Raw genomic sequence first — 14519 nt, 5'->3', positions numbered from 1 at the left:
ATAACACAAGAAATTATCTGAATTTATGGGAATTTACAGAAGCGTAAATAATTTATAATAAACAGAACTTCTTTGATGTTAACTAATTAATAATTAAGTACATATATAAAAATAAACTTGTTAGTATTTTCTCCCTATATTTCCATGTAAAAAAAAAAAGAGGTTAAAAACTAAGAAAAATTACATGAAAAAAATATTAAAATCATGAAATTTTAAAAGTTATGTAGAATCATGCACTGCAATAGAGTTTTAAAATGGGAGGGGGGGGGAGTGAGAAACAATATTTTTAGAAAGTTGTCAATAATGGTAATCATGCGTTAAAACTCCTTAATAAATTTTAAATAATTAAAATACTCTGAAAAAATTAACAAAATTTGAAGAACATCAAGTCCGAGAATTTATAAATGTTTTGAAGAACATCTAAAAGTCGGAGAATTTATAAATCTGGCGATTATTTTAAAAATTATACATTTTCTGCGTAAAAAGTTATTTAAAAAAAAATATGAATTCAAAATAAAAAATTATGTTATTAAAATTTGAAGACTTTTTAGGCATAAATAAAACTCACTTTGGGCAATAAAATCATTTTTGAAACTATTTAGAGTAAAAATTAAAGACTAAAATTGATTCAGCTAATTATATGTATATATATATATATATATACATACATAACACAGAACTAACAGTGTCAATTGTGCCTTGACAAAATATTTTGGAACAGAAAAATGATATTTGCAAAATTATATTTAAATTAAAGAATTTCAACTTCACAAAAAAAAAATATATATATATAATTAAAAATAGGTCAAATTTAGCCATCTTCAAAACGATTTCTAATACAATATATTTTCAATGTTGAGAATGCAATATTACATACAATTCACTTCACAAGTTTAAAAAATAATAATTTTAAAAAAATTAACTAATTTACTTCATTTAGTAAAAGTTGTTTTGGATATTATACACAAAAAATAAAATAAATTCTTTGACAAATCAATGTAAGACAAAGTAATCTTTAAAACAATAACAGCGTTGAAACTGATACTATATTCTAAAAAAAAATAATAATGTTCAAATAATAACACCGCATTAATAATAAAGATAAGAATAACATGAAATAAACACTTTTTGTCACAGAAAAATGAATTTATACCAAATAAAGCTCAGAACGCGTCAGTTAATTTTCGGAACTCCTTATTAGGCACTTAACTAAAAAAGGCATGATGCAATAATTTGATATAAATACAGTATTTTTCTCTTAACTCTAACAAATACTAGTTTTGTGTGTTGCGTTTTGAATTATTATTTTAAAAAAAAAAATTCTTGCATCATTTTTTATATTTTGCACACTATTTCAAAATTTTAGTATAAAAAAAAACTATTTCAAAGTATACAAAAAGATTTAAACCAAGATTTTAGATTTTCACTGAATGTTTTAGTAGAATTCAAGTTATTAATTATCATTCATATTATTGAAAACTTCAATTTTGGCAAAAATCTGTAAAAGACTAAATAAATGTTTGATTTAAAGTAAATCAATTAAAATAGTCCCTACCTCTCCCTTCTTTTATTTATAACGTTTAATTTCGTTTAATTGATTGTTAAATTTAACTAGCAGGTCATCAAATTTTCGGATTAAGTTAACATAATGTGAAATTCCATATAATTAGAACTACATTCGCTGACAAGCTACTTTTGCATTAACAGAGTTGTTTTTATGGAAAGAATTTTGTTTCAAAATATTTTCACATTCTAGTTTTAATACCTAATAATGATGCTTTAATAAAGAATAATTTTTTCAACAATTTTTTATTCGCATTTTAAATTAACTTCAAGAGTTTCAGGAACATTTACAAAATTGAAATAGATTGAGATATACACAACTTTATGTAGCCCACAATTTTTCAGACCGTAAGTTTGAAACATATATATAAAAATATATTCCTTCAAATATTTATTTTGAAAGAAATGTTGCTTTAATTTATTGTTGTAACAGCATAGCTTATTAAATTGCTGACTCAATAAAATTCACATTCGAAGTTTTGTAAGAAATAACAAGTTTTTCGAAAGAAGTTTCCTATATTTTAACATGGAATTGTTGCGATTTTGAAGTGTTCTGGAGCATTAATTTCAACATACTCATGCGCTTAAACAACTTATGTATAGGTGCTGCAAGAAAATTAAATTTTCAAAGTATGTATGATTCAAGTGAAATTTTGAGACAACATATATAAAAAACGAAATTAAAAGCAATGTTTGGTTTTGTAATGGATTAGAAGCTGCATTTAGACACCAGTAGGCACTTTTCTCAAAAAAGATATATTTATATATTATATATTTATGTACACTTTTTCAATTTTTGTTTGTACAAAACTGGTTTGAATTGGCTCAAAACCATATTTTTAAAACAACGGCATCACTCATCGGAGAAAAAGCAGGCCATCAGAGAGATTATAAATCTTTTTCTTTTTTTCAAAGGCATTTTAAAACACAAGCTGCCTGCTTTACAACACAATCATCACATTTAAATTATAAAGCTTCGTTTAAAATTAAATAAATCACAAGCAGGAATGCCAACCATTCAGAAAAATTTTCAAACATAGAAGCATGCCTCACAATAAAATAAAATTTATTTTTTGCCATCTAAATATGATTAGTTTTAACTTTTGATGGGCACAATTTCATTTGAGTGACAGTTCTTTTGACTTTTTTTTCTCTCTCCTAGTTGCCAACAGGGATAGGAAAAAATCCAGTAAATTTAACGAAATAATATACAACATATTTTACACATAGGGATTTCTTATGGTCATCAAATAGAAAAACTGCAATATTTTCCAGTTACCATTGACATTAAATGAACTTGAAACACTATGTATTATGTTTACTCATAATTTTTATTAGTAATAGGACTTATTTACTAAGTTAAAATGAAGTTCTGAATAAAACAGAGAACCTTTTAAAACGAAAAATAAAGTTTTAAACTGATTTCATGAGGCTCGATTATTTATTAGAAATACGCATTTAAATATTCAAGTAAGCAATAATTGATAGGGATTTTTTTCGGAAACATACTTAATTTTACGGAATTTTCTAAAAATTTACAAAGACCAGGAGAATTTTCTACCAAACCAGTAGACCAGGAAAAATGAGCAAAATCCAGTGAGTTGGCAGTTATGTGTTTTTATTTAACCAGTTAGGAAATTTCCTTCAAGCAGGGTTCATTGATTTAAATCAGCTAGATTTTTAATCAACTGATCTCTTTGAATAAAATCATAGGTTTAAACAAATTATTCCTTAAAAAATATATTTAAACTGACTGCTTAAAAAAAAATGCATAGATTTAAAAATCTTTCCTAAAAATATGAGGATTAAAAAAAAAAAAAGACACAATGGGGATTAATGTTACAGTTGAAAATATATTGTTCACTTTACAAAACCCCTAGAAGAAAAACGCGAATGAAGTAACCTTTTACAAGTAGAATTTGTGGTACTTCACAAGATGGATCAAGTGCATCAAAATCATTTTTATTTAAGCCTGAAAATTAATTCCTATAGAAAATTTAGCAAATGAGCGGTTGATGTTTTAAAATAATGTACTTGACAATGCATGAAAAGTCATGCATTTAATTCTTATCTCATAATCCTGTTTAGTACTTTGAAAACGATTCCCTCATAAAAATGTCAAAAAAAGCAAGCTTTTCAGTTACGACTTTTAATATCTTGAAATTAATATAATGTAGTGAATAATAAAGATTGCTTAAGATTCACACCAGAAAAAGTTTTAAAATAGCTTTGAAATTAAGTTATTTTAGTTAAACTTGCTGAAATTTTCGATGCTTCTTTTTTTTGGGGGGGGAGGGGGGATATTTACCTGATTACTTTCTTATACTTATTAATTTTGAGTTTAAAATAACTTATTTTTAAATTTACTTTTAGTTCACCTGCTGAAAATTTTTAATGATTTTTCGAAAAAATAATTATATTTCTTTAAAAATAATTTTATTACTTATTGTCAATGATTTAATTTTTATTATGATTTACATAACATGACCACTTATCAATTTATCCCTGTTATAATTTTTTAAACGGTTGACAAAATTATGTACTTTCAACAAATTTTTATAAAACTCAATCTCAATTCAGTTATAATTTCAGAAAATTAAAACAAGGTTGGAAAATTCACAATTGTTGGCATTCCTAGATTTAAAAAAAAAAAAACAGCTTTTTTTCCCTCTTTACCTCGTGTCATACAACAAACAAAAACAAATTTTGGAAAAACATACATGGAGTTATTTCTTATTATACTGAGATGCAATAGAGTAACTTATTAGAGAAAAGAATACATTGCATATTTCATATAACTGAAAGCAATGGATTAACTTATTATATGAAAGCATAAATGTAATAATTTCGTACAGGGCTGCCACTCAAACCAAAAAAAAATAAAAAAAATTCCACATGTTTTCCCTGTACATATTATACACAACATATGAGGAAACACAACAATTATTGTGCTGTAGTGTGAGCTATATTGGGCTAACTATACTAATTTAAATTGAGGGAAAAAAGGAACATACTTAAATAATGCTATAGTAAATGAAATAGTTGAATATAGCTGAAATATCTTTCTTAAATATCCCATAGATTGCACTTTTAGTGGTCACCATTTTTTAAAATACAAAAATAAAAAACAAAATTTCCAAATTGTAAAGAAAAAATTTCCTGCATTTTTCCTGTTATCCAGGTTTTCCCAGTCAAGTGACAACCCTGTATTAGTAATTGAATAAGTACACACTGAAATTGAAATTAATCTCTTCGCAATTAATTCACTCGTTTTTAAACCTAACCTAAAACACAATATTATTACTCAGATAATAGACGTACAAATAAATATGGATATGAGTAATTCATAAATTGGATGGGAATTACAAAAATTTAACATTATTAAGTTTTAAGAACATTTACATTTATATTAAAGGAAATGGAGAGGAAAACATTAATAAAATATTGTATAAGGGGGTCAACATTTTAGTGTCAACTTGGCATGCATTACATTTGAGATGTTTATATAGATTCAAATATTTATACCATGCAACAAAGTAATTGATCAAAAGTATATAGGTAGATTAAAACAAAATATGCTAGAACATCATTTACGATTAACTGTTTTTTAACTTAAAAAACTAACATATTACATGAAGGGGTAAAAGAAGAATAAATTATGAAGATACAGTAGACACTGGATTATCTAAGACAAGGAATACATCAAAATTCCTTGAAAATTACGTCAAAATTATTAGAGGTTTTAAAGGTATACTTTTAAAACGAGCCAAATGGAAGGGCAAAATTATAACAAAAATTAATTAGCTTCACTTTTAAAACCAATAAATCTGCAAAGTACATAGATTTTTCTCATAATTAAAAATCAAACAGTTTTAATAAGGAAAAAAATTTAGGTTTTTTAGTTGTAATCTATGTTTTGACAAAGAGAAAGCAACTTTGTTTAATTGCAATTCAAATTACAGATTTGGTACACAAAAAAATTACAATCTTGTTTACTCTTAAATTTCAATCTCAGCAAATTCCAAATTTGAAAAACCAATAGAGATGCACTTGCTTCTGCGCTTCATATCAGTTGAGGCAAAGAAATAATTTCGCAATACTTTAAAATTCTTATTATACCAATTTTGAACATTTGTAATAAATTTTTCATTATTAATCTGTTCAATAGTCATTCTCTTCTGATATTTTTGCATGTAAGTAAAGTGTCTTGCATAAGATCATAATAATCTGGGGTCTACTGTAAACTTTTTATAGGCATTATTATAGTTTTCTTCTATTTTTAATAGAATGTTTCTTCAAGTTTATAAATTAATCCTAATTATTAAATTAATCAAGTCTTAAATGAAACAATTTCACACTGAAGCATTTTAAAGAATTTTAAAAAAAATATTTTTTTTAAAAATACATTTAAAACCTAACAAGAAAGAAAAAAAAAGTTTTTTTTTCTTCCTGAATTAAACAGAGAACTCAATGCAAATTTATAAATCCTTCAGGAAAATAATTAACTATGCCAGGAAGAAAAAAAATGGAAAGAGCAAATGTACTCCAACATATTTGTTAGCAATAAAAATATAAAGCATAAATTACTCACATTTTTTTTCTATTATTATTTTCTGAAGGTTTTGAGGCAAAACTTTCCGAATACTGCAGATATTAACCTCAAACTTGAATAAGCTCACAGTTTCTTCAAAACTAAAGCATTCTGATTAATTTAAATAATTAAAAGAATAAAATTTACAAAATTAAAGCTTTAAATATATTTTTTTTTAAACAAAAAGTAAAATTAACACTTTCATTAAAAACTATTTCATTCATTACATTTTCTAAAAGATAATTTTTGCATGTTTCCTCACATAGAATCAAGTCGAATAAACAGTTTTCTCTCTCCTTAAATCCCCCCTCAAATAAATGATATAACCAACATGCTTTCTCTAATCAATTACTTTTCTGTCAACCTGTTAGTGTTTAGATTAAAACTGATTTAGAGTATAATAGAATTAAAAATTTTGACAACTAAACACTCAAAGCCAATTATAAACATGCTGCCACAGTAAACCACCACCAAAGTTTTGAAAAGAAACTAGATGGATTGATTTGTTCTTAGTTTTTACTTTGATCAATTGTCATCAATGACACAAAGTATAAATTTCACTTTAACAAATAAGTTCAACATATTTGCAATTAAAACTTAATGAGGCAAAAATTTTAAATCTATAAATAGCACATTCTATAGACATTGCATAGATAAATACGAGCATGATTAAGTACAGAAGGTTTGAGCAAAACATTTTTTTTTAAATAGTATAATACAAAACACTTATTCTATTGTGAAAATAACTTTTTGTACTATAAAAAATAATAAAATTTCAACACTGTTCTGGAGTACACGCACAAAATAGAAAGAAGAAGAAGAAAAAAACAGATGAAGAACAATTTTTGATATTTGTAGTACAATTTTATAAATAAACTTTTTTTACATACTCTAAAATCACTTCAACATATATATTTTAACTTTAAACAGTACACACAATTGATTTTTTATTGCTTTTTTTTTTAGATTAATGAAATCATTCTTTATGTAAAAAAAATGTAATAATGCAGATATCACAAATAATTGTACAAGGATGATAAATCAATATAGGGATGATAATAAATAAGTGCACAGTGATGCTTGGGCAGGCAGCTTTTTAAGAACACGTTTCATAGTAATATACTACGAACCGCTTCATCCAGATCCGGTTCCCTAGAGCCACTCGAAAAGCCCACTTCGCCACCCACACCTCCAAAGTCTGTGATGTGCGTGTTATGACTGTGCCTATTCAACGACAGAAAATCAGTTCCCTCGAAATAAGAACGACTCTCCGCTGGTGTCCCTATAATACTTTTGATGGCACTCTGTACTTGATCTCGCGTACTCGAAGAGCTGTTCTGCATTGTGCTAGTACCCGGGAACCTTTTATGATGTTTAGGAATACGATACCCTATAAAGTTTGGTTCAGAATCGGCAGAAGTCTCGTCCTCCTGGATGCCGTTTGGAATGCAATGCCGACTGTCGTTCAAATGTTCCTCCAGCCCATCCAGGCCGGATAAATCTAAATCGGACGCACCGCTCTGGTGTCCGACCATGATATTCTCGACGGCAAGGTCTGTTTCGTTTGCCTGAGGATGAGTGTAATCTTCTGTCCAATCTGATCCCAATAGATCAAAATCATATTTAATAGCACAGTTAGTTCTTATACTACTATTATACAACAAGTTTGAATCACAGGACTCTTCCGTCCTAGCGACCGGAGGCTCAAAGTCCGCTAAATGGTTCGCCACGCTAGGAGTATCAAAGTCCACTATGTGTGGAACATCTTCGTCGTCGTCATCATCGTCCATCTCCATAGGAGACATATCTAGCTCTTTCCTTATTTCGTACACCACATCGTCACTTTGAAACGCTTGGCGTGTCATAAGGGGGTACGTGTTATTTGTCTTAATTTCAAAGTCTTTCTCACTATTTTTCTTGTCGGCCGTTCTCCCGAAGGAATTTCCGGGCTCACAGCTCAGCGATGGGGGTTCTTGTGGTTTACAGTTAGAGCTACTATACATTTCTGTTTTGGGGCTATTGTACTTCAAACGTTTTCTGGGAGGAGGAGGTTCCTCGGAGTCACTTTCAGAAAACTTTTCATTTTGTATCACTATCCTTTTAAGAGTAGGAGGGCTGCGCTCACAGCTGTCGTCATTCTGCGGCACCACTATGTCTGCACAGCTGTCAATCACAGGCGCTTCTAAATTGTCATCCTCCTTACAGAGGGAGTCACTGTCTTCCTTTATCGGACGGTCAAGGCTCACCTCGGGAGGCTCGTCCGGTTCGCTAACCGGTTCTTCTTTGATGCTCTCTGTTTTTACCTCGACCGACTTCTTTAGTTCTTGAAGCCAAGAAGAGGGTGGTGGTGGTAGAGACAAGTCTAAAATACAACATTATTATTACTAATCATCAAAATTGGAATTTTACTAGGGGTGAAAACAGCATATAGTTTGTCTACGGTAAGAACTCCCCCCGCCACAAAGTCTGAGGCCGTCTGCTGCTATGGAAACAAGAATAGCACATTTCAGGGAGGGTAACTTCTCTTCACTCTAGGACAATACGAAGAAAAAGATTTCCTTAATTGTGCCCACCCGAGCCAAAACCTGTCCTAAACAGTGATCCCACACCCCTACTTGAAATAGATATACCTCGTTACCTTAGTCACCGCCACGGGTCCAGACGAATGTCTAGGGGAGTGAGTTCTTACTTTAGACAAACTATAGATTTTTCATAAAAAATTTTATCACAAAAATATACAAAGAAATTATGAAATAAAACAAATGATAAGAGCTCTGGTTTACAGCTAGAGCTACTAAGTAAGTAACAATTTCATGAAACTGAATCAATTCCTGTGGCTTCAGATCACGCTTGCCACTGAAAACTGCATCGAGTACAGAGATATGCAATAAAAAAAATCAGTAGATCAAAAAATTATGAATGAATATTAAAATTAAAACAACTTTGACAGCCATCAGAGTATGCCTATTAACAAATAAAATATATATTAAGAAAAACTAATTGCGTCTTCGTTCAAATGTACTTAAATTTCATGCAAACATAAATTAACTGCACAAATAATGAACAAATTTAAAAAAGTAATATATATATTGAATATCATCAAGTAATAAAATTAATTAATTTAGTGACAAGAAGAGACATCTAGATTGACTAAAATTTTTTAAACAACATGTGATTTCAAAGCAAATTAAAAAAACTTACTTTTTCCTTCAGCCACTAAAGCTTTATCCTTTTGTAAAGCTGCTCTTTCATCATCAATGAACAGGCGCTCCATTAAAACTTGATCGGGAGTAGGGCACATACGCTGCAAATATATAAAAACATTTATTTATTTATTAAGAGTAAGCTAATTATTACTAGAAAATTTTATGAACAAGCAATTAAGATGTTTTTTTTTCTTCCATTTAATAGAATGAGTACAAATATTGTTTAGAGGTTTTGCAGTGTAAAAGAATAAGTTGACCTCCGATTTTCAATTTTTGAAGTGTATGATACTGTCTTTACAAATTGGCCTGTCAAATTAACAATTAAAAAAAATTTACACAACAGAAAGTTGCATACCTAAATAAAAGTTGAAAACAGTAAAAAATTAAAACTAATGTTGACAGAAGGAAAAAACAATTTATAAAAATAACAAAATTATAAATCAGAGAGAAAAAATAAATCACACTTAATTAAATATAATGGAAAATTAAATTTTTGGCATTTTAGATATAAATGATAGTACTATAAAATAGTTGCAAATAGTCTCATTTTAGTCACCTGTGGCAACCTTGTTAATTATGAATTCATCACCATAAAAATTTCATAATATAAAATTGAGTTTCTTTAGAGAGAGAGACTAAATTAGTTCCCAAACGAAATTAAACAATGAAACCTGGAGACTGTAAGGCTGATAATTAGTAGCCTGTCCCTGAATTAAAACTACCGAATTTTACGATTTCTACTAGCATTATTAATTTTTAAAAAAAGAAGGTAAGAATAAAAATAAAAACTTTGGATTCTAAAAATCTATATTTTTAAAAAAATCTACATGGTGGCCACACTGGATACAGCAAAATGACAAAGTTGAAATTTTCAAAATTTTGATCAAAACTGCTAAATGGAAAATTCTGAGTCTTTAAAATTGCACGCTTATAAAGACTGAAAATAACAGAACCTAACAACTATTAATTGACTTACCATGCTTTCTTTTAGTAATAAAAGGTGGTATTTGCTTCTCAAAATTTTCATATTTGTAAAACATTGCTTAGTGGCTTTTTCAAATGCTTCATCTGCTAAAAAAGTAAATGAAAATTTAGAAAACTCACATGAAATTAGACATATTTTTATTTTACAAAGATCAGTTAATTTTCAGATAAATAGTAAAAATAATTTAAAAATATTACAATTATCAAAACAAAAGTTGTTGCAAAAGGAACTGAAATAAAACTTAATAGATTTTTCTTTATATATTAGAATATTATTACACTAATTTTTTAAAGGAAGCTAAACAAATAAATATTGTTACTAACAAATTAACATCGAAAATTTATAATAACTAGTTACATTAAAAATTATAAGAACAATCTTGAGGAAATATTATTTACCTTTTTTAGGAAGAAAAAAAAGGTAAGGCAATTCATCAATAAATTATTCTAAATATAATTGAATTTAGAACAGGGTTCGCAAAAATCCGGGTTTTAAACAAAAAAAAAAAAAAAAAAAAACAAAAAAAAAAAAAAAAAAAAAAAACAGCTCACATGGGTTTTTGTCATGAAAAAAAATAATAATTTTGCCTAGGGATAATTGAGTTTTTCATTAAAAAAAAACCTGAATTGGGTTTTTTCATGAAAAACCCACTTAGGCATAATTATTACCTGTTTTCATGAAAAAAAACAAATTTTGCCTGAAGATAAGTGAGTTTTTTTTTAAGTATATTCTGCATGCATCACATATATATATAAAATATAAACATAAGATACATTACATGATGAAAAAATATTGCTTAATTATTACTAAAGGAATTAATAAAAGAAATAGTTATATATATAAATATTTCAGTCATCTTTATGCTTTCTAAATGCATATTGAATTACTGAATTGCATTGTGAAGTTACTAATATGATTCTTTGTAAAATACAAAGCATAATAAGTTATGTCATTACTTTAAATTATACATAAACACACAATTTGCTTTTAAGTTACTGAATGGAATTTTTAGAAATATTTCAAACATTAATGAAATGAAATACACTAATTTTTTTATAGCACATATGTACATTAGTATTTTTTATTTTAACTTCTTTATATGTCTTATAATGTTAAAATAAAATATGTATAAAAAATTTTAAAAAATCAAATTTTATTCTAATTAAAAATTTTATCCATCTAAAAAAGTTAAAAAATTATTTTAACATTTGTTTTTTAAGCATTACAAGTGCAAACTTTAAGATTTTACTGGATATGCAGAAATACTCATTAAATTCAATTAATAATTTTGTATGAATGAGCATACCATGATTAAAACCAATGTACACAATATGCATTCACATTTCATTAAATAATATGTTAATAATATATTAAATAATATGAATAACGTGTTCACTGCATTATTTAATCATTATTTTGTAATTAAAGAAATTCATACCAAATAAAATATCAGCAAACAAAAATAAGATTCATAAACATTGAAGCATAAATTTTTGGTACTCATTAAATTGTAAAAAATAATTTAAATCTCATGTGTCATAACAATTTAAGGAAACTAAAAATTTAAAATATTAGAAACTTTCTCCTTAATTTCTCATTCTTAAAATATTTAAATGTAACAAACTATTCAACCCTTAGGATAACACAGTTTGAACTGAACTAATCAAAATCAGAAAATATTCCTTCTAGTTCAGTGAATAGTTGAGTAATTAGATGAAATATTTTAGATTTCAACTAATATTCTAAATTATTGTTTTATTTCTGTGCAAAATTCTTGGTTTAATATTCTTAAGTTTATCTTCACATACAGATTTTTTTTGCAAAAGTTACAGAAGATGTAATAGAAATCTCTGCAATAGAAAAATAAAATTATATATACCATTATCACATTCAGCTAGAGAGGGCAGTTTTGAGTTGTAGACATGATAACTGAGGAGCCTCCTGCAAGCATCAGCTTTTGACAGAAATGGAGTTTTAAGATCTGGGTTAAGTGAAGCATTTTGATCTTTTGCTAATTGCTCAGATATCCTAAAAATAAATCAATACATTTTTCAGTGATGAGTTTGGTAAAAAACCCAAAAAAGGTAAAAATAGAAATGTTATGAACACATTTTTGAAAAAAATTTGAAAATATCTGAAATTTGCGCAAGAAAAAAGTGTATGTAGGAAGAATTATATCAATGAACGATTTTTCCCCCCTTCTTTAAATTGTGAGAATATGAATCCCGATGTGAGGTTTTTAAATTGTGTGAATACGAATGGGCAATGTATAATTTTAAATCTCATGAGAACAGAGCACGATGTGTAATTTGTAAATTTCGTAGATAAGTATTGCGATGCATATTTTTAAATGGCGTGAATTCGAATCGCAAAGTGTGAAAGATGCGCATTTTCTTTTTTTTTAAAATTTGTGCATGCTGAAGGAAATTTTTTAAATAACATGAATATGTATCGAGATGAGGTCATTTTAAATCGAGTGAATACGAATCACGATGTGTTGAGTGATAATTTTAAATGGTGCTTACACAGGGGTGATTGTGAGCCCAAGTCAAAATTCCGGAAAATTTATTGAGTTAAAAAAAAAAAAGTTTAAACTGAAAAAAAATTTAAACAAGGTTTTTTTTCCTTCCTTTTTCTCAATATTTCTTAGTTTACTTAAAATATTTTTAAAATTTCACACATACCTATGATAACCTGGAGAAGTAATTAAAATTTACAAATAGGTCTTTCTTTCTTGAGTTTATGATTATAAGAGCTATTTACTGATAAAAAATGAATATTAATCATGAATATAAGCTTATAAATCTCTTAGCATATCTCTGGCTCTCCCTTACAAACAAATAAAATAAACTGTGTTTTTAAGTTCCACCTTTGAAAATTTGATTTCAGGAAACTTCTGTGATCAATGATGTTTTTAAACGTTTGGACCTTCGATTTCCGGATCACTGTTAGCGAAAATTCCGGAAATCCGGATTTTTTCCAGAGCACAATCAGCCCTGCTTACATAGAAAAAAAGGAGTCTTTTCTTTTGAGGAGAGATAGAACTCGAAAAAGGCAGAACTTACTTTGAAAAGACAAAAGATTTTTTTTTTTACTAAATAGGGAAAAAAAATAAACTGAAGTGCCTTAAAGCGGAAAAAACTCATCCATGATTTTTTAAAGCTTTTTCAATATTCATTTAATGTCAAATCAAAGATTTAATAAAAAAGAAACATAAACCTTTTGAAAAAAAAAACATAAGACCACGGGAGAAGAACAGTTTAAGCCTATGTTTCTCAAAAATGACGATTTGATTACTATCTGTTGCATTTTGAGTTTTGACAAATGAAATAGTAGAAAATCGGACTCTCTGGGAGAGATGTTACACAGTGAATAGCAGCTGTGGAAAAACATTTCTCCTCTGCCTCAAAAAAAAAAAAATTTCCCCCTCAGAATCATCTTCATTCGTGAAAAACTAAATTCAAAGGTATTATGGTGACACTCAAAATAATTCAACAAAAAGAATCAGTAAAAGAAAATACAGGGTGCATAGCCAAATTTTTCAAGAAAAGATAAACACCTTTTAAGCACTAAAGGGAATATTTTTAAGCACTATACATTAACAAAATGCAAAAAGTGTTTAAAAACTTTACATAATCATGATTAAGTAATTAGTTTTTGACGAATAAATCTTTTTCTTGAATATATTAGCCACCATAAAAAGATTGAGATTTTTTCGGTTCAATTCAAATGAAGCCTGAAAATGAGAATATCTTTCAAAATGAAACAGAGTTGCACCGAAAAATCTTACCGAACCTAGCTCAGTAGACACGTAGTAGATGTGTCAGTAGATGCGTACCCGCCAGTATTCTATCAAACATGTAAAATGATTGGAACTTTCGTACGCTACTGACCGACGGAACGAAGTGTGTTTGAATGAATTGTGAAAGCGAACAATGTGAAAACCTCGCTTTTGCATAATACAGGACAAAAATCGACACCGTAAAGAAAGGAAATCTCATTTTCGAAAAGACAAAATTAAGCACCCAATAAAAAAAGCACCTTTAATGGCTTTTTAAAAAATCGAAAATAAGCACCTTAAAGCACATTTTAAAAATGTTATGCACCATGAAATATATATAATACCAAAAAAAACTATGAAGAAATTAACCCTTTGCGGTCTTATTAAGTTTAT

General features: G+C 27.7%; 1 protein-coding gene across 9 annotated transcripts in view; it reads right to left on the bottom strand.

The window, feature by feature from the left end:
- Nucleotides 1-6519: 6519 nt before the first annotated feature.
- LOC107446184 (uncharacterized) overlaps nt 6520-14519 on the bottom strand; it is a 50365-nt gene continuing 42365 nt past the window's right edge. For 7 of the 9 annotated variants that reach the window (XM_087161748.1, XM_087161747.1, XM_087161749.1 and 4 more), the window contains 4 exons: nt 12225-12373; nt 10337-10431; nt 9356-9458; nt 6520-8516 (listed from right to left, as the gene is read on the bottom strand). In XM_087161748.1, the coding sequence (XP_087017874.1) occupies nt 7264-8516; nt 9356-9458; nt 10337-10431; nt 12225-12373 (1600 nt within the window). In that variant the 3' untranslated portion in view covers nt 6520-7263. The remainder of the gene's footprint in view (nt 8517-9355; nt 9459-10336; nt 10432-12224; nt 12374-14519) is intronic. The other 2 variants (XM_087161753.1, XM_087161752.1) reach the window with 1 other exon arrangement.

This window comes from Parasteatoda tepidariorum, chromosome 4, assembly GCF_982258835.1.
Source record: "Parasteatoda tepidariorum strain Cologne lab strain chromosome 4, Ptep-v5.0, whole genome shotgun sequence".
NCBI classification, from domain to species: Eukaryota; Metazoa; Arthropoda; class Arachnida; order Araneae; family Theridiidae; genus Parasteatoda; species Parasteatoda tepidariorum.
This window is presented reverse-complemented; position numbering and strand designations above follow the sequence as displayed.